This window comes from Anthonomus grandis, chromosome 7, assembly GCF_022605725.1.
Source record: "Anthonomus grandis grandis chromosome 7, icAntGran1.3, whole genome shotgun sequence".
Taxonomy (NCBI): Eukaryota; Metazoa; Arthropoda; class Insecta; order Coleoptera; family Curculionidae; genus Anthonomus; species Anthonomus grandis.
In genome coordinates this window covers 1,981,531-2,002,905 of record NC_065552.1, presented here as the reverse complement: position 1 = coordinate 2,002,905, position 21,375 = coordinate 1,981,531, and the positions used below count along the sequence as shown (strand labels likewise).

The window sequence follows — 21,375 nt, the reverse complement described above, 5'->3', positions numbered from 1 at the left end:
TATAGCATAAATACTAAATACCGTAGTCATGAGAAAACTCCCCAATAAAAGGTCAAACTGGTCCTAAATTCGGATTAGGAGACCTTGAATATATTTTTGGTATAATCGCGATCCCATATACGAGTTTCGTCGGCGACCATTGGAATTTCCAATGAGCTTAAAAAATTGGCGGGAATTATTCGAAAATAAAACAACAAAAAGTACACTAACAAAAGGAAGCCTTTATTATTCAAGCTCCACATATACTTTAAAATTGTTATTCATTTTTTTTTTTACAACAAATGTACAATAATAATTAATTAATCCTAAATGTAATTCATTATTATTAATCCTAACCGCTCGTTAAATAACTATTATTCAAGGAACTTTTTGACGCCCCTCGTATGCGATTTTAACCAGTGCTTATACACCTCAACCCTGTATATTAATAAATACAGGGGGACGTCAAAAAAATTCCTAAGCAAATATATTAATATATATTTTCTCTTTCTTATTTTGAGATCATATCATAATACATCACAGATGTTAAGTTTTTTTTTTGTATTTTTCTTTTATATCTCAAAATGTGTATTTTTTTACAAATAATTGTCTAAGGCCTTAATATTCAATTTTTATGGTTAAATATACGGGGGAAGACCCTGTTTATTTAACCATTTATGCGCAGTGGGAGGGATTGTGGGAAAACTTTCAAAGTTAAATTGGGCATTTTCTTTAATGGTACACCCTGTATATTATTGAATTTTGGGATTCTTGGTGAAATTTCGAGAAATTTGAGGGGTCACTCGACATAGTTTGCTTAAGTAGTTTTTAAGATATGAACAGTTGAAGTTTTTTTTTGACAGGCCGAATTTGACATTTTTGAGTAAATGTTCATAAATTTAAATAAAAATGTAAAAAGAATTTTTCTTTATGTTGAATGGTAGTCGTTGTCTGGAATTTAAATAAGAGGAGATTTTCAAGTGTTTCTATCTTAAAAACTGTTTGATCGAAGTATATCGAGTGACCCCTTAAATTTCATGAAATTTTATATAGAATCTAAAAATAAAATAAAATATAGGGTGTCTCGACAAAAATAACGGATATTAGGCAAAAAAATGATTTTTTTAATGGAAAACACTATATTTTATTAAATTTTTAGAATCTATGCAAAATTTCATGAAATTTGAGGGGTCACTCGATATAGTTTGCTTGAATATATTTTGAGATAGAAACAGTTGAAAATCGCTTCCTTTTTTGACAGATGACCTTGATTTTGACATATTTACTAAAATTAGTGAAACCAATAATTTTGAACAAATTAAACAAAAATTTGAAAACCATTTTTCTCTATATCAAATACTATACGTTTGAGAACCTCTGAAAGTTGAAAGAGTCGATTTTCAATTGTTTATATCTCAAAAACTCTTGGACCAAAGTATACCGAGTGACCCCTCAAATTTCATAAAATTTTACAGAGATTCTAAAAATGTCATAAAATATAGGGTGTCCCAATACAAATAACAACCTTTTGGGCAGAAAATAGATTTTTTCAAACGGGAACTCCTATATATTATTTCATTTTCAGATTCTTGATAAAATTTCGAGAAATTTGAGGGGTCACTCGGTATAGTTTGCTTGAATAGATTTTGAGATAGAAATAGTTGAAAATCGCTTCCTTTTTTGACAGATGACCTTGACTTTGACATATTTACTAAAATGAGTGAAACCGATAATTTTGAACAAATTAAACAAAAATTTGAAAACCGTTTTCTTCTATATCAATTATTTCAGGGTTGAGAACCTCTGGCATTTAAATAGGAGGCGATTTTCAATTGTTTATATCTCAGAAACGCTTTGTCCAAATTATACCGAGTGACCCCTCAAATTTCATGAAATTTTACAGAGATTCTAAAAATGTAATAAAATAGATACCGTCCCAATAAAAATAATGGATTTTCCAACAATTTAAGTCTAATTTTGGTCCGAAACTTGCTTATTTCAAGTGGGACACCCTATATATTATTTCATTCTTGGATTCCTGGACAAATTTCAAGAAATTTGAGGGGTCACTCGACATGGTTTACTCCAATAGTTTTTGAGATAGAAACATTTGAAAATTGCTTTTTTTTTTTACAGATGGCCTTAATTTTCACCAAAACAAGCGAAATCTCATAATTTCGGCGATTTTAATTCAGAATATGAAAACCATTTTCCTGTAAGTTGATTAGTCTTTGTTTGAGAGCCTCTGGAAGTTGAAAAAGCAACGATTTTCAATTGTTTATATCTCGAGAACCCTTTGACCAAAGTATACCGAGTGACCCCTCAAATTTCTTGAAATTTTACAGAGATTCTAAAAATGTAATAAAATATATACCGTTCCAATAAAAATAATGAATTTTCCAACAATTTAAGTCTAATTTTGGTCCGAAACTTGCTTATTACAAATGGGACACCCTATATATTATTTCATTCCTGGATTCCTGGACAAATTTCAAGAAATTTGAGGGGTCACTCGACATAGTTTACTCCAATAGTTTTTGAGATAGAAACAGTTGAAAATTGCTTCTTTTTTTATGACCTTAATTTTCACCAAAACAAACGAAATCACATAATTTTGGCAATTTTAATTAAGAATATGAAAACCATTTTTCTGTAAGTTGAATAGTCTTTGTTTGAGAACCTCTGGAAGTTGAAAAAGCAACGATTTTTCAATTGTTTATATCTCGAGAACCCTTTGACCAAAGTATACCGAGTGACCCCTCAAATTTCTTGAAATTTTACAGAGATTCTAAAAATGTAATAAAATATATACTGTCCCAATAAAAATAATAAATTTTCCAACAATTTAAGTCTAATTTGGTCCGAAACTTGCTTATTTGAAGTGGGACACCCTATATATTATTTCATCCTTGGATTCCTGGACAAATTTCAAGAAATTTGAGGGGTCACTCGACATGGTTTACTCCAATAGTTTTTGAGATAGAAACAGTTAAAAATTGCACCTTTTTTTGACAGATGACCTTGATTTTGACATTTTCACCAAAACAAGCGAAATCTCATAATTTCGGCGATTTTAATTCAGAATATGAAAACCATTTTCCTGTAAGTTGAATAGTCTTTGTTTGAGAGCCTCTGGAAGTTGACAAAGCAACGATTTTCAATTGTTTATATCTCGAGAACCCTTTGACCAAAGTATACCGAGTGACCCCTCAAATTTCTTGAAATTTTACAGAGATTCTAAAAATGTAATAAAATATATACCGTCCCAATAAAAATAATGGATTTTCCAACAATTTAAGTCTAATTTTGGTCGGAAACTTGCTTATTTCAAGTGGGACACCCTATGAATTATTTCATCCTTGGATTCCTGGACAAATTTCAAGAAATTTGAGGGGTCACTCGACATAGTTTACTCCAATAGTTTTTGAGATAGAAACAGTTGAAAATTGCTTCTTTTTTTTTGACAGATGACCTTGATTTTCACCAAAACAAACGAAATCTCATAATTTTGATGATTTTAATTCAGAATATGAAAACCATTTTTCTGTAAATTGAATAGTCTTTGTTTGAGAACCTCTGGAAGTTGAAAAAGCAACGATTTTCAATTGTTTAGATCTTGAGAACCCTTTGACCAAAGTATACCGAGTGACCCCTCAAATTTCTTGAAATTTTACAGAGATTCTAAAAATTTAATAAAATATATACTGTCCCAATAAAAATAATGGATTTTCCAACAATTTTAGTCTAATTTGGTCCGAAACTTGCTTATTTCAAACGGGACACCCTATATATTATTTCATTCTTGGATTCCTGGACAAATTTCAAGAAATTTGAGGGGTCACTCGACATGGTTTACTCCAATAGTTTTTGAGATAGAAACAGTTGAAAATTGCTTCTTTTTTTGACAGATGACCTTGATTTTCACCAAAACAAGCGAAATCTCATAATTTCGGCGATTTTAATTAAGAATATGAAAACCATTTTTCTGTAAGTTCAATAGTCTTTGTTTGAGAACCTCTGGAAGTTGAAAAAGCAACGATTTTCAATTGTTTATATCTCGAGAACCCTTTGACCAAAGTATACCGAGTGACCCCTCAAATTTCATGAAATTTCACGCAGAATCCGAAAATGCCATAAAATACAGGGTGTCCCATTAAAAATAACAAACTTTCACCCTAAAAAATGTTTTTTTTTTTAATGACAGCTTTCCCACAGTCCGGAAACATCCACCGCCATATATAAATAAAGGCATAAAACCACAATCATAAAAAAAAAATTATAATCGAACAATATAACCTTAAAATTAATAATTTAATTGCAGAAAACTGAGATCTGCAACTCAGGCTCAATATGTCTGTTTTCCATACCAAACGCGATATGGAGGCATTTTTGAACACTATATAAAAAGTATTTATTAATTAATTAAAAAAGAAACAATTGCATGTATGTATACACATAATATATAAAGTTTATTATGAGGAGAAAAATTAACAACTGATTTTCATACAAAAAAAAATATACGAGGGACACACTCTGTATATTTAACTGCTGTCAATTTTTTGGCACAAAATCGTTTGAAAAATGCCCCCAGTTAATAAAGAACGAAATATTATATAAAGGCACCCTTACTTTACTAAAATGACCCCGTGTGTAGCCAAAATTCAGGAAAAAAAAACACTCTCGACCTTTTGTCAGACAAAATGGCGCAAAGCTGCTTTATTTACGTGTGGGGGAGTGAACTTTGACGCACCCTGTATATATATATATATAGTGCCCCCCATCCCCCCCACAGCATAAAACTCTGCAAAAAATTTTGTTTACGTTTCTTTTTTTTTTTTGTTTAATTAATTTGTACTAATTTCTTTGGGCCAATAATTAAAAAAAAAAGAAAATCAGGTTATTTTTTTTTTAAATCGTCTCTTCCACCCTTAAAATTTCCACGGAAAATCATCAAAATGACGTTTAAAAAAAACCCCGATAGGCCAAATTAAAAAACTCTTCATATTTACACCCGGTATATTATAATTATTAATAATCCATCATTGCACACAGTAAGTTTAAAATTGACCCACCGTAACTGAACGACCCTGTAGCATAATACATAATACAATTTTTTTATTCGACTATATACAATTCAAAAAAATAAAATAAATAAATGGGAAAACAATGTATCGCCTAAACCTAAAAATCAGATTAAATTTCTTAATTTACAAAAATATACAGGGCGGGTTCGGTTTTTTTTTTTTGTATTAATGTAACTATTTACACCCGTTTGTTGTGATGCCTTGCAGAGGTATAATTTGATGATTTTTTTGGCTGCTTAAGGTGTATGGTCGGTTACCTTTAGGTGTATAGGGTGAGAAAACAAAATTGAAATTGATCACTGGGGGCTAATTTTGTTACTTTATATATGACGCCCTGTATATTATTGAATTTTCGGATTGTACGTGAAATTTTAGGAAATTTGATGGGTCACATGATATACTTTGGTTCGGCGGTTTTGGAGATATTGACAAATGATTTTTTTTTTGAATTTTTAGAGGGTGTATCAAAAATAGCTAAAAATACTCGAAATATGTTTATTTTTAACCGTTTTTGAAATATTAGCTTTTATTATTCTTGACACACCCTGTATATTAATATATTCAAATTGAAATATCTCGCTAATGGAAGGAGATAACTATATGGTGTTTGGGCTCGTTTGATTCAGAAAATTATTTTCTATTTAACGGTATGCTTTTGAAAATTTTCCTTTTTTTTGAAAAAATTTTTGACTGTAACTCGGATCAATCGATGTAGAATATTTTCCCGATTACAAAAATACCAAACATCAAGCATTTATCTTTAACCGTTCTCGAGATATTTAATTGTTTACATTTATAGTACTTGACACACCCTGTATATTAATATATTCAAATTGAAATATCTCGCTAATGGAAGGAGATAACTATATAGTGTTTGAGCTCATTTTATTCAAAAAATTATTGTCTTTTTAACGGTATGCTTTTAAAAAATATTCAATTTTTTTTCCTAAAAAATTTTAATCAAGCTAATACTAATAAATGTAGAAAATTTTTCCAATTTCAAAAATACCAAACATTATATATTTATCTTTAACCGTTCTCGAGATATTCAACTTTTTATATTTACAATTCTTGACGCACCCTGTATATTAATATATTCAAATTGAAATATCTCGCTAATGGAAGGAGATAACTATATAGTGTTTGAGCTCATTTTATTCAAAAAATTATTGTCTTTTTAACGGTATGCTTTTAAAAAATATTCAATTTTTTTTCCTAAAAAATTTTAATCAAGCTAATACTAATAAATGTAGAAAATTTTTCCAATTTCAAAAATACCTAACATCATATATTTATCTTTGACCGTTCTCGAGATATTCAATTGTTTACATTTATAATACTTGACACACCCTGTACATTAATATATTCAAATTGAAATATCTCGCTAATGGAAGGAGATAACTATATAGTGTTTGAGCTTGTTTTATTCAGAAAATTATTGTCTATTTAACGGTATGCTTTAAAAAAAAAAAATTTCCGAAAAAATCATGACTGCATTTAGTACCAATCGATGTAGAATATTTTCCTGATTACAAAAATACCAAACATCATTCATTTATCTTTAACCGTTCTCGAGATATTTAATTGTTTACATTTATAATACTTGACACACCCTGTATATTAATATATTCAAATTGAAATATCTCACTAATGGAAGGAGATACGTATATGGTGTTTGGGCTTGTTTTATTCAGAAAATTATTGTCTAATTAACAGTATGCTTTTAAAAAATATTTAATTTTTTTTTTCGAAAAAATTTTAATCAGGCTAATACTAATGAATGTAGAAAATTTTTCCAATTTCAAAAATACCAAACATTATATATTTATCTTTAACCGTTCTCGAGATATTCAACTTTTTATATTTACAATTCTTGACGCACCCTGTATATTAATATATTCAAATTGAAATATCTCGCTAATGGAAGAAGATACGCATATGGTGTTTGGATTTGTTTTATTCAGAAAATTATTGTCTATTTAATGGTATGCTCTTAAAACATTTTCAATTTTTTTTTCAAGAAAATTTCGACTGTATCCAGTACCACCAATCGATGTAGAATATTTTTCCGATCACAAAAATACTAAACATCATTCATTTATCTCTAACCGTTCTCGAGATATTCAACTTTTTATATTTATAATTCTTGACCCACCCTGTATATTAATATATTCAAATTGAAATATCTCACTAATGGAAGGAGATACATATATGGTGTTTGGGCTTGTTTTATTCAGAAAATTATTGTCTATTTAATGGTATGCTCTTAAAACATTTTCAATTTTTTTCCGAAAAAATCTTGACTGTATTTAGTACCAATCGATGTAGAATATTTTTCCGATTACAAAAATACCAAACATCATTCCTTTATCTCTAAGCGTTCTCGAGATATTCAACTTTTTATATTTATATTTCTTGACACACCCTGTATATTAATATATTCAAATTGAAATATCTCGCTAATGGAAGGAGATAACTATATAATGTTTGGGCTTGTTTTATTCAGAAAATTGTTGTCTATTTAATGGTATGCTTTTAAAACATTTTTAATTTTTTTTCCAAAAAATTCTTGACTGCATTTAGTACCAATCGATGTAGAATATTTTTCTGATTACAAAAATACCAAACATCATTCATTTATCTTTAGCCGTTCTCGAGATATTCAATTGTTTTCATTTATAATACTTGACACACCCTGTATATTAATATATTCAAATTGAAATATCTCGCTAATGAAAGGAGATAAATATATAGTGTTTGAGCTCATTTTATTCAGAAAATTATTGTCTTTTTAACGGTATGCTTTTAAAAAATATTCAATTTTTTTTTCTGAAAAAATTTAATCAAGCTATAACTAATGAATATAGAAAATTTTTCCAATTTCAAAAATACCAAACATCATGCATTTATCTTTAACCGTTCTCGAGATATTCAACTTTTTATATTTATATTTCTTGACACACCCTGTATATCAATATATTCAAATGAAATATCTCGCTAATGGAAGGAGATAACTATATAGTGTTTTAGCTCATTTTATTCAGAAAATTATTGTCTTTTTAACGGTATGCTTTTAAATAATTTTCATTTTTTTCTCCGAAAAAATCTTGACTGTATTTAGTACCAATCGATGTAGAATATTTTTCCAATTACAAAAATACCAAACATCATGCATTTATCTTTAACCGTTCTCGAGATAATGAATTGTTTACATTTATAATACTTGACACACCCTGTATATTAATATATTCGAATTGAAATATCTCGCTAATGGAAGGAGATAACTATATAGTGTTTGGGCTTGTTTTATTCAGAAAATTATTGTGTATTTAATGACATGCTTTTAAAATATTTTCAATTTTTTTTTTAAGAAAATTTTGACTGTATCCAGTACCAATGGATGTAGAGAAGTTTTCTGACTACAAAAATACCAAACATCATGCATTTATCTTTAACCGTTCTCGAGATAATGAATTGTTTACATTTATAATACTTGACACACCCTGTATATTAATATATTCGAATTGAAATATCTCGCTAATGGAAGGAGATAACTATATAGTGTTTGGGCTTGTTTTATTCAGAAAATTATTGTGTATTTAATGACATGCTTTTAAAATATTTTCAATTTTTTTTTTAAGAAAATTTTGACTGTATCCAGTACCAATGGATGTAGAGAAGTTTTCTGACTACAAAAATACCAAACATCATGCATTTATCTTTAACCGTTCTCGAGATATTCAATTGTTTACATCTATAATACTTGACACAACCTGTATATTAATATATTCAAATTGAAATATCTCGCTAATGGAAGGAGATAACTATATAGTGTTTGGGCTTGTTTTATTCAGAAAATTATTGTCTTTTTAACGGTATGCTTTTAAAAAATATTCAATTTTTTTTCCTAAAAAATTTTAATCAAGCTAATACTAATAAATGTAGAAAATTTTTCCAATTTCAAAAATACCTAACATCATATATTTATCTTTGACCGTTCTCGAGATATTCAATTGTTTACATTTATAATACTTGACACACCATGTACATTAATATATTCAAATTGAAATATCTCGCTAATGGAAGGAGATAAATATATAGTGTTTGAGCTCATTTTATTCAGAAAATTATTGTCTATTTAACGGTATGCTTTAAAAAAAAAAAAATTCCGAAAAAATCTTGACTGTATTTAGTACCAATCGATGTAGAATATTTTTCCGATTACAAAAATACCAAACATCATTCATTTATCTCTAAGCGTTCTCGAGATATTCAACTTTTTATATTTATATTTCTTGACCCACCCTGTATATTAATATATTCAAATTGAAATATCTCACTAATGGAAGGAGATACGTATATGGTGTTTGGGCTTGTTTTATTCAGAAAATTATTGTCTATTTAATGGTATGCTCTTAAAACATTTTCAATTTTTTTCCGAAAAAATCTTGACTGTATTTAGTACCAATCGATGTAGAATATTTTTCCGATTACAAAAATACCAAACATCATTCATTTATCTCTAAGCGTTCTCGAGATATTCACCTTTTTATATTTATATTTCTTGACACAACCTGTATATTAATATATTTAAATTGAAATATCTCGCTAATGGAAGGAGATAACTATATAGTGTTTGAGCTCATTTTATTCAGAAAATTATTGTCTTTTTAACGGTATGCTTAAAAATATTCAAATTTTTTTTCCGAAAAAAATTTAATCGAGCTAATACTAATGAATGTAGAAAATGTTTCAAATTTCAAAAATACCAAAACTTAATATATTTATCTTTACCCGTTCTCGAGATATTCAACTTTTTATATTTACAATTCTTGGCGCACCCTGTATATTAATATATTCAGATTGAAATATCTCGCTAATGGATGCAAATAACTATATGGTGTTTGGGTTCGTTTTATTTAGAAAATTATTGCCTATTTAATAGTATGCTTTTAAAACATTTTCAAAATTTTTTCCAAAAACATCTTGACTGTATCTAGTACCAATCAATGTAGAATATTTTCCCGATTACAAAAATACCAAACATCATTCATTTATCTTTAACCGTTCTCGAGATATTCAATTTTTTACATGTATAATACTTGACACACCCTGTATATTAATATATTCAAATTAAAATATCTCGCTAATGAAAGGAGATAACTATATAATGTTTGAGCTCATTTTATTCAGAAAATTATTGTCTATTTAACGGTATGCTTTTAAAAAATATTCAATTTTTTTTTCCGAAAAAATTTAAATCAAGATATATCTAATAAATGTAGAAAATGTTTCCAATTTCAAAAACACCAAACATCATTCATTTATCTTTAAGCGTTCTCGAGATATTCAACTTTTTATATTTATATTTCTTGACACACCCTGTATATTAATATATTCAAATTGAAATATCTCGCTAATGGAAGGAGATAAATATATAGTGTTTGGGCTCATTTTATTCAGAAAACGCTCCTCTAATTAACGCCAATATTTTCAAAAAAAAATTAAAATTTTGACTCGCTTAAATTTTTGCAAACTATATCATGTGACCCTTTAAATTTCATGAAATTTTACGTAGAATCAAAAAATGTCCATGGAGTTGCAGAAGAACCACCCTGTACAAAAAGGTAACCTAATGGAAGGGGTAGAAATGCAGGATTTTGAAGAGATCACACAAAAAAAAATAAATATAATAATGGTCTGATAGACCAACAAAAGTTATCGTACAGTAGTAACCTAACGCCCGAGCAACAGTTAAATTTACAAAAAAAATATTTTTTTTTAAGGTTTAAAACATTTTTCTTTTTTTTTTTATTAAATAAATAAATACTTTGGTAAAATGGAGATTAATTTATTCGTTAAAAAATTTAACTGTTGTTCTCAGAACCAAAAAAAAAAAAATAATATAATCATCTGAACAAAAACTTAATATTTTACTCTACTTAAAAAAAAAATAATAATAATAATAAAATTACTTTAGAGATCATCGATATTTTGTATCCAGGGGAAGAAGGTAAATTATCCACAAAAAAAAACGTCGTCAACGAACGAATCGACTTTTTCAAAGCGATTCACTTCGTGAACGTCCCTCGTAGAATGATGAGTGTGATTCAGACGTTAACTTAACTCGCCATATCGAGTCTCGGTATTTTTGAAGCCGGTATGTCGTTGTTGCGGTACCCCGAGGACGGTTGTTTCTTCGAAACGTCGCACGGGGATAGCGGTCTTTTTGATACTTTCATGTAATCTGAAAACAAAAAAAAATCATTAAAACTCGTCAAGTTTTATTTAGAAGAATTTATTGATTAGCCCCGGTATATACAAAATATTTAATAATAGGTTTAGGTGGGTCATGTTGGGTATCAAATTGTAGGTCTTGATGAGCACTTTAGAACGCGCTATCAACCACAGAGATCGAACTTATACACGTCAAGTTATCGTGAAAAATTATTTATTTATATAAAGGGCTTTTTGATCTGCCCCTGTAGAATTAAAAAAAAAGAATAGGGTTAGACGGGTCAAGTGGGGTATCAAATTGTAGGTCTTTAGGAGCCCTTTGATACGAGGCATCAACCATGAAAATCGTGCTTATACTACTCGAGTTATCATAAGAAAACTAAACAAAAAACATCCACTTGTGTGCTTTTAAACGGATATTTAAGAGAAAGAAAAACTCTGAATTAATTGGACTATTAATGGACCATAAATGCTTAAAAGTTTAGCAGCTTTTAAATCAATATTTTTTTTTTTTAAATGTGTCTCTATTAGAGTGATTCCCGTATATTAACTCCAATCTAAACTAATCCAGTAGTAATGAATACAGAATGGCTTCCTGATTTCAAAAATACCACACTTCGCATGTTTATCTTTAACCGTTCCCGATATATTAAGTTTTAAAACATTTAAAAATTCTTGACACACCCTGTATACTAAAATATTCAAATTGAAATATCTCACCAACGGAAAGAGATAACTGTATGGTGTTTGGGTTTATTTTATTCAGAAAATGGTTATCTATTTAATGGCATCTTTTTGAAAAATTTTTAATAATTTTTTTTAGACATTATGATATTTTAACTATTTTCGTATATATTACCAATAGAGAATATGTTCCCAATTACAAAAACAAAAATACCACACTTTGCATGTTTATCTTTAACTGTTTTCGAGATATTTAATTTTTAAAAAACTGATAATTCTTGACACACCCTGTATACTAAAAAAATTAAATTCAAATATATCGGTAACGAAAGGAGATAACCATATGGTGTTTGGGCTTATTTTATTCAGAAAATTATTGTCTATTTATTGGTACTCAGTCTTGATTAGTTATCAATACATTTTTTTCCGAGAAAAAAACTTTTTTATTGTCTTAATCGTAATTAGTACTAATAAACGCAAAATAATTTTCCAATTATAAAAATACCACACACGACACATTTATCTTTGACCGTTCTCGAGATATTTAACTTTAAACATTACATTATCCTTGACACACCCTGTACATAAAAATATTCAAATTTAAAGATCTCGTTAACGAATAGAGATAACCGTATGGTGTTTGGATTTATTTTATTCAGAAAATTATTGTCTATTTATTGAGACTCAGTCTTGATTAATTATCAATATTTTTTTCTAAAAAAAAAAATTATTTGTACTGTCTTAATCGTAATTAGTACTAATAAACGCAGAATAATTTTCTAATTACAAAAATACCACACATGACACATTTATCTTTGACCGTTTCGATATATTTAACTTTAAACATTTAATTATCCTTGACACACCCTGTATATAAAAATATTCAAATTTAAATATCTCGTTAACGAATAGAGATAACCATATGGTGTTTGGGCTTATTTTATTCAGAAAATTATTGTCTATTTATTGGTACTTAGTCTTGAATTAAATTTCAATATTTTTTCCGGGAAAAAAAATGTTTACTCATTATTGTAATTAGTATGTACTAATAAACGCAGAATAATTTTCCAATTACAAAAATACCACACACGACACATTTATCTTTGACCGTTCTCGATATATTTAACTTTAAACATTTAATTATCCTTGACACACCCTGTACATAAAAATATTCAAATTTAAATATCTCGTTAACGAATAGAGATAACCATATGGTGTTTGGGCTTATTTTATTCAGAAAATTTTTTTCTATTTAACCAAAATTATACTTTTCCAAATTTTTTAAAAAAATTTTCGATTAATTACCTGACTACCGTAATTAATATTAATCAATGTAAAATATTTTCCCAACTACAAAAATATCACACTTCGCATGTTTATCTTTAACTCTAAACGAGATATTTAATTTTTTTAAAACTGATAATTCTTGACACACCCTGTATATTAAAAAATTTAAATTCAAATAAATCGGTAACGAAAGGAGATAACCATACGGTGTTTGGGCTTATTTTATTCAGAAAATTATTGTCTATTTATTGGTACTTAGTCTTGATTAATTATCAATATTTTTTCCTGAAAAAAAAATTATTTGTACTGTCTTAATCGTAATTAGTACTAATAAACGCAGAATAATTTTCCAATTACAAAAATACCACACACGACACATTTATCTTTGACCGTTCTCGAGATATTTAACTTTAAACATTTAATTATCCTTGACACACCCTGTACATAAAAATATTCAAATTTAAATATCTCGTTAACGAATAGAGATAACCATATGGTGTTTGGGCTTATTTTATTCAGAAAATTATTGTCTATTTATTGGTACTTAGTCTTGATTAATTATCAATATTTTTTCCTGAAAAAAAATTATTTGTACTGTCTTAATCGTAATTAGTACTAATAAACGCAGAATAATTTTCCAATTACAAAAATACCACACACGACACATTTATCTTTGACCGTTCTCGAGATATTTAACTTTAAACATTTAATTATCCTTGACACACCCTGTACATAAAAATATTCAAATTTAAATATCTCGTTAACGAATAGAGATAACCATATGGTGTTTGGGCTTATTTTATTCAGAAAATTATTGTCTATTTATTGATATTCAGTCTTGATTAATTATCAATATTTTTTTCTAAAAAAAAAAAATATTTGTACTGTCTTAATCGTAATTAGTACTAATAAACGCAGAATAATTTTCTAATTACAAAAATACCACACACGACACATTTATCTTTGACCGTTCTCGAGATATTTAACTTTAAACATTTAATTATCCTTGACACACCCTGTACATAAAAATATTCAAATTGAAATATCTCGTTAACAAATAGAGATAACCATATGGTGTTTGGGCTTATTTTATTCAGAAAATTATTGTCTATTTATTGGTACTCAGTCTTGATTAGTTATCAATACATTTTTTTCGAGAAAAAAACTTTTTCATTGTCTCAATCGTAGTTAGTACTAATAAACGCAGAATAATTTTCCAATTATAAAAATACCACACACGACACATTTATCTTTGACCGTTCTCGAGATATTTAACTTTAAACATTTAATTATCCTTGACACACCCTGTACATAAAAATATTCAAATTTAAATATCTCGTTAACGAATAGAGATAACCATATGGTGTTTGGGGTTATTTTATTCAGAAAATTTTCTTCTATTTAACTAAAATGATATATTCCAAATTTTTCAAAAAAATAAAAAAAAAAATTTTTTGAATATAAGTATCGTAATATTAATCAATGTAAAGCATTCTCCCAATTTCAAAAATACCTCACTTAATACATTAATCTTTGACCGTTCTTGACATTTCTTGACCCACCCTGTATATTATTACATTCAAACCGAAATATCTCGCTAACGAATAGAGATAACCACATAGTGTTTGGGCTCGTTTTAATCAGAATTTTAATCCCTATCGACTGATATACTTCAACAAACCAGTTTTATAAAACAGTAAAACAAATATAAAAAACACATGAGTCATATTTGTTGCATATAAATAACACGAACGCGGAAAAATCGCGGGTCAGCAGCAAACGGTGTCGGTGACCCAAAAGCGAAACAAAAACACGGAAAAAAAATCGATTTCCGCATATAAAATCGCCGATTTATTACCTATCGAAAAATTAATATTGTCATAAGACCGAGTCTTATCAAATATATAATTCATTATCCAGGATTATTAAGCGATTAATCAAAAATTGGTAATTTTTTTTTTTTGATAAAATAACCCAGAAAACAGTTGAACTTGCAAACTGGTCCAAAAACATGCTAATTGTTTAGACTTCGATAACCTAACCTAGAAACCTTGTTCTTACATTATTATTACTACTACTATTATTATTATTATTATTATTAAATTTTTGAGCGGTATAAATAAACGCTTCCTTCCTATGGACGCTTGTGCGACAGAGCGAGATAACAAACGCGTGTCATTTTTATCTCAGTTAAAACAAATAGACGTTTGGCCTAATTGTCGCTATCGCCATAGATAAAAGAAACATTAGTTACAACAAGAATATCTAATTATTATTAGTCACTGTACAATATTAGGTCATATGCAGCAACCCTGGACCAATCTCTCTCACTTATGCACCAACCCTCGTTTTAACGTCAGTAAGGGCGGCTTCAGACGCTTGCGTACATTCGCTTTTTACTGACGTAAAATGACGTGCAACTCACGTAAACAAAAGACCATCTGCCAGGGAAATTCATGTCACTACTACACGCTATAACAACAACTAAAGAGAAAAACAGAGCGAGAGAGAGAGAGAGAGATAGAGAAAGCCAATGGAGTGCAACGTATCTAAACAAAGCGAGGAGTCAACGGCCTATCTCTTCGTAACCCGGGATGTTGATGACACCGAACTTCGAGGTTCGACGATACCATCGTATACGTTGGCTCGCTTAAAAAAGTCAATACGGAATAAATCTGGTCGGTGTTACGGCCTATTAAGGGTTACCTCACTTATAAATCATTATGTATATCAAAGACTTGGTTCAATCCTAACCTCACTTCTCAGCTGTTTGTTAAACTACTTACATGCTTCCATCTCTCTCTAACGCATTTGAAACTCACGTGATCATCACACGTCAGCGCGAATTATTTACGTCGCGTGACAAACAAACCGCGAAAATAGCCTGAGAGTGAACAAACAAAAAAAAAATGGCGGGATTTTTTTCATAACAAACTTTGACGTCACGAGGTGACTTTACGTTAATCAGTATTTATTGGCGTAAAAAACATGAGGTGAAGTTGAAGAAGTGAGAAAGAAACAACCGATTGAATCGTCAAAGAAAAGAGATGCCTGCTGAAAAAACAAAAGACGATTCTATTGCACTTGATGGACTCCAAACGTCTTAACTCGACGAAAACAATTTCTCAACAAAATAAACAAAAGATCCTTGACATTTTCATCAATTTATCGGTGACCTTATCGGTTAAATATAGCCATTTTTACTACTAACCGTACGAGCGCGAAAAACAGTCTTGCTCTCTCTATCTCTCTCTCGCTTTAGTGGTGATTAAATATGTCGAGATAAGCGGGAAAAAAACGCAAACAAAGTCACTGGCTTAGTACGTGATAAAACAAAGGAAAAATGATGAATTTGTTGTTTGGTGATTAGGGTGGAGTTGACAAAGGCGTTTGATAGATTTAAAGTGATCTTATTCAAAAACTACTTTAGGTAGGTCAATGGGACTGATTTCATTGGATTTGGAATTTAGTTCTTTAAAAATGATATTATAAGGTCCAAGGGTCTTTAACCAACACTTTTTGAGATATCTTGGATATTTCGAGATGATGAACCTTGGCAACACTTAACTTTTAATGGACTTCCTGGGATTCAAACTCGTTATAATCAAAAAACTACTCCATGTAGTTTAATGGAATCAATGGCACTGGATTTGCTATTAAATGCACTAAAAATGATGATAAATCATACATTTGTCGAGTCTAATAGATGGTTTACAAGTTGCTTCAATCAGTGCATGTCATAAAAGTCAAATCATCAATTCTTTGAAATCATTAATCTCACTTAGTACTGATTTGACGATGCTAAGGGTTATATCAAAATTGTAGTTTTTAATGTGATCAACAAAAATGGTAAGAACGATTTTTCTTCTAAGAATGACAGTTTTTGAGATACAGCTCCTGGAAGTTTGCTTTGATGCATATTAGGCTTGAAACTGCTCACTCACACTTATACCTTAATATCTCAGTTAATACTGATCTAATGGTGTTAAGAGTTATATTGAAAATTGCAGTTTTTAATGAGACGAACAAAAATGGTAAGAATGATTTTTCTTGTAGGAATGACAGTTTTTGAGATACAGCTCCTAAAAGTTTGCTTTGATGCATATTAGACTTGAAACTGCTCACTCACAGTTATACCTTAATATCTCAGTTAATACTAATCTGACGATGTTCAGGGTTATGTTCGAAATGGTAGTTTTTAATGAGATGAACAAAAATGGTAAGAACGATTTTTCTTGTAGACTTGACAGTTTTTGAGATACAGCTCCTAAAAGTTTGCTTTGATGCATATTAGACTTGAAACTGCTTACTCACACTTATACCTTAATATCTCAGTTAATACTGATCTAATGGTGTTAAGGGTTATATCGAAAATTGCAGTTTTTAATGAGACGAACAAAAATGGTAAGAATGATTTTTCTTCTAAGAATGACAGTTTTTGAGATACAGCTCCTGGAAGTTTCATTTGATGCATATTAGACTTAAAACTGCGTACTCACACTTATACCTTAATATCTCAGTTAATACAGATCTAATGGTGTTAAGGCTTGTATCGAAAATTGTAGTTTTTAGTGAAATGAACAAAAATGGTAAAAATGATTTTTCTTGTAAGAATGACAGTTTTTGAGATACAGCTCCTAAAAGTTTGCTTTGATGCATATTAGACTTGAAACTGCTCACTCACAGTTATACCTTAATATCTCAGTTAATACTGATCTAATGGTGTTAAGGGTTATATTGAAAATTGCAGTTTTTAATGAGACGAACAAAAATGGTAAGAATGATTTTTCTTGTAGGAATGACAGTTTTTGAGATACAGCTCCTAAAAGTTTGCTTTGATGCATATTAGACTTGAAACTGCTCACTCACACTTATACCTTAATATCTCAGTTAATACTGATCTAATGGTGTTAAGGGTTATATTGAAAATTGCAGTTTTTAATGAGACGAACAAAAATGGTAAGAATGATTTTTCTTGTAGGAATGACAGTTTTTGAGATACAGCTCCTAAAAGTTTGCTTTGATGCATATTAGACTTGAAACTGCTCACTCACACTTATACCTTAATATCTCAGTTAATACTGATCTAATGGTGTTAAGGGTTATATTGAAAATTGCAGTTTTTAATGAGACGAACAAAAATGGTAAGAATGATTTTTCTTGTAGGAATGACAGTTTTTGAGATACAGCTCCTAAAAGTTTGCTTTGATGCATATTAGACTTGAAACTGCTCACTCACAGTTATATCTTAATATCTCAGTTAATACTAATCTAATGGTGTTAAGGTTTATATCAAAAATTGTAGTTTTAAATGAGATGAACAAAAATGGTAAGAACGATTTTTCTTGTAGACTTGACAGTTTTTGAGATACAGCTCCTGGAAGTTTGCTTTGATGTATATTAGGCTTAAAACTGTTCAATCACACTTATGCCTTAATATCTCAGTGAATACTAATCTGACGATGTTCAGGGTTATGTTCGAAATGGTAGTTTTTAATGAGATGAACAAAAATGGTAAGAATGATTTTTCTTCTAAGAATGACAGTTTTCGAGATACAGCTCCTAAAAGTTTGCTTTGATGCATATTAGACTTGAAACTGCTCACTCACAGTTATGCCTTAATATCTCAGTTAATACTAATCGGAGGATGTTCAGGGTTATATCGAAAATTGCAGTTTTTAATGAGACGAACAAAAATGGTAAGAATGATTTTTCTTGTAAGAATGACGGTTTTCGAGATACAGCTCCTGGAAGTTTACTTTGACATTTTAGACTTACGTGGCCCTTTATTTGGCTCTCGACGTCACCTCGATTCGACCTGATTTGACCTTCCACGTGATCTTGACTTGACCTTGGACGTGAACTACTCACTTACAACGCATGCCTTAATATTTCAGTTATTGCTGATCTAATGATCTTAATGATTATATCCAACATTGTAGTTATTGCGAGAGATAGAAACACACAGATAGAACTGTGCATACAACCCTCTTCCTTTTTTTTTTATTTCTCTTTTTTGATTTTTGAGGAATGGTTCCGTCAACTGCCTGGAATTGGTCAATAATTAATTATTTATTTTTCCAGGCAGTTGAAAAAGAGAGAGAGAGAGAGAGAACTGCGTCTAAAAGCATAAAACCCTCTTTCTTGTCTTTTTTTTATCTCCTGGAAATTTCAGACAGGGTCGGAGGAACGACTCAATCAAACTGCCTGGAATTATTAAAATATTTCTATCCCTTACAAGCAATTGAAACAGAAAGATAGATAGAAAGAGAGCGAGAGCGTCACAAGAGTAATAGAATAACTCGATCAACTGCCTGGAATTTGCCAATAATTATTAATTTCTTCCAGGCACTTGAGCAAGAGACATAGAGAGAACTGTGCCTAAAAGTGTAGAGCCTTTCTGTCTGAGTTACCCCTGGAAATTCCAGAGGAAGACTTTATCTGAGTCATTCCTCTAGAAGCTAATCTAGGGCTTAGATTGACTTAATTTTTTTTAAGAGCTACCTTAAGGTGTTCTTCAACTTCCACTGAAAAAATCAAGAAAATCCACGCATTAGAAATATTTTTATTCAAGTTTTTGGAAATCAAGTCTAAGACAAGAGACACTTCCAGGTACCTTGGGTCATAATCTTACTTCTAGTGTTCAGATTTGCTTGGTTCTAATGTCAAAGGCTCCCCTGGAGTGTTTTTCAACTTCCATTGAAGCAACCCTGAATATCTATGAATTAAAAGCATTTTTATTGAAGTTTTGGGAAATCAAGTTCAAGACAAAGGACAGTTTCAGGTACCTTGGGTCAGAACTTCACTTCTAGTGCTTAGATTTGCTTGGTTTTTGTGTTAAAAAATACGTTGGAGTGTTCTTCAACTTCCATTAAGAAAATCATGAAAATCCATGCCTTAGAATCATTTTTATTCAAGTTTTTGGAAATTAGGTGCAAGACAAAAGACATTTCCAGGTACCTTGGGTCAAAACTTCACTTCTAGTGCTCAGATTGACTTGGGTTTTGTGTTAAAAGCTACCTTGTAGTGTTCTTCAACTTCTATTGAAAAGATCAAGAAAATCCATGCATTAGAATCATTTTTATTCAAATTGTTGGAAATCAGATCCGAGACAGAAGACACTTTCAGGTACCTTGGGTCATAACTTAACTTCTAGTGCTTAGATTTGTTTGATTTTTGTGTTAAAAAGTACTTTGGAGTGTTCTTCAACTTCCATTGAAAAAATCATGAAAATCCATGCATTAGAATCATTTTTATTCCATTTACTGAAAATCAGGTCTTAGACAAAAGACACTTTCAGGTACCTTGGGTCATAACTTCACTTCTAATTCTCAGATTTGCTTGGTTTTTGTATTAAAAAGTACTTTGGAGTGTTCTTCAACTTCCATTGAAAAGATCATGAAAATCCATGCATTAGAATTATTTTTATTCAAATTTTTGGAAATCAGGTCCGAGACAGAAGATACTTTCAGGTACCTTGGGTCATAACTTCACTTCTAGTGCTTAGATTTACTTGGTTCTTATGTCAAAAGCTACTTTGGAGTGTTTTTCAACTTCCATTGAAGAAACCACGAATATCTATAAATTAGAAGCATTTTAATTCAAGTTATTGGAAATCAGATCCTAGACAAAACACACTTTCAGTTACCTTGGGTCATAAATTCACTTCTGGTACTCAGATTGACTTGGGTTTTGTGTTAAAAGCTACCTTGGAGTGTTCTTCAACTTCCACTGAAAAAATCGTGAAAATCACTCATTCCAGAGGCCTGGAACTAATAAAAAAATCGCCTCAAAATCCTGGTCAATCCCATTCCTGATCAACATCTTCATCAATAATTTGATTACTAAATAATCAATAATGCGTTTTCGTTTATTGAACTCTAAGGCCGTATTTTTTTCCGAACTGTTTAAATTAAACGAAAAAAACGTCTAGACCACAAAAGAAGCAACAACCCACCTTATTATACGTAATAATTCAACCGTTCAGACGTTAAGGCAGTAAAACGAACCCAAGGGGGTGCGGATCTGGGTCACTGGCCGGCCTTTCACTGATTAAATGGCCCGGTTAAGTTAAATTGTTGTTATTATATAAATTTTTTTGTAT

General features: G+C 29.8%; 1 protein-coding gene across 5 annotated transcripts in view; it reads right to left on the bottom strand.

Moving 5' to 3' along the window:
* Positions 1-201: 201 nt before the first annotated feature.
* LOC126738135 (uncharacterized) overlaps positions 202-21,375 on the bottom strand; it is a 58,760-nt gene continuing 37,586 nt past the window's right edge. The window contains exons 3-5 of one of the 5 annotated variants that reach the window (XM_050443308.1): positions 9,420-11,310; positions 3,554-6,195; positions 202-2,659 (exon numbers count right to left, since the gene is read on the bottom strand). In XM_050443308.1, coding sequence (XP_050299265.1) covers positions 11,186-11,310 — 125 coding nt within the window. In that variant the 3' untranslated portion in view covers positions 202-2,659; positions 3,554-6,195; positions 9,420-11,185. Of the gene's footprint in view, positions 6,196-9,419; positions 11,311-21,375 lie in introns of all 5 variants that reach the window. The other 4 variants (XM_050443306.1, XM_050443305.1, XM_050443304.1 and 1 more) reach the window with 4 other exon arrangements.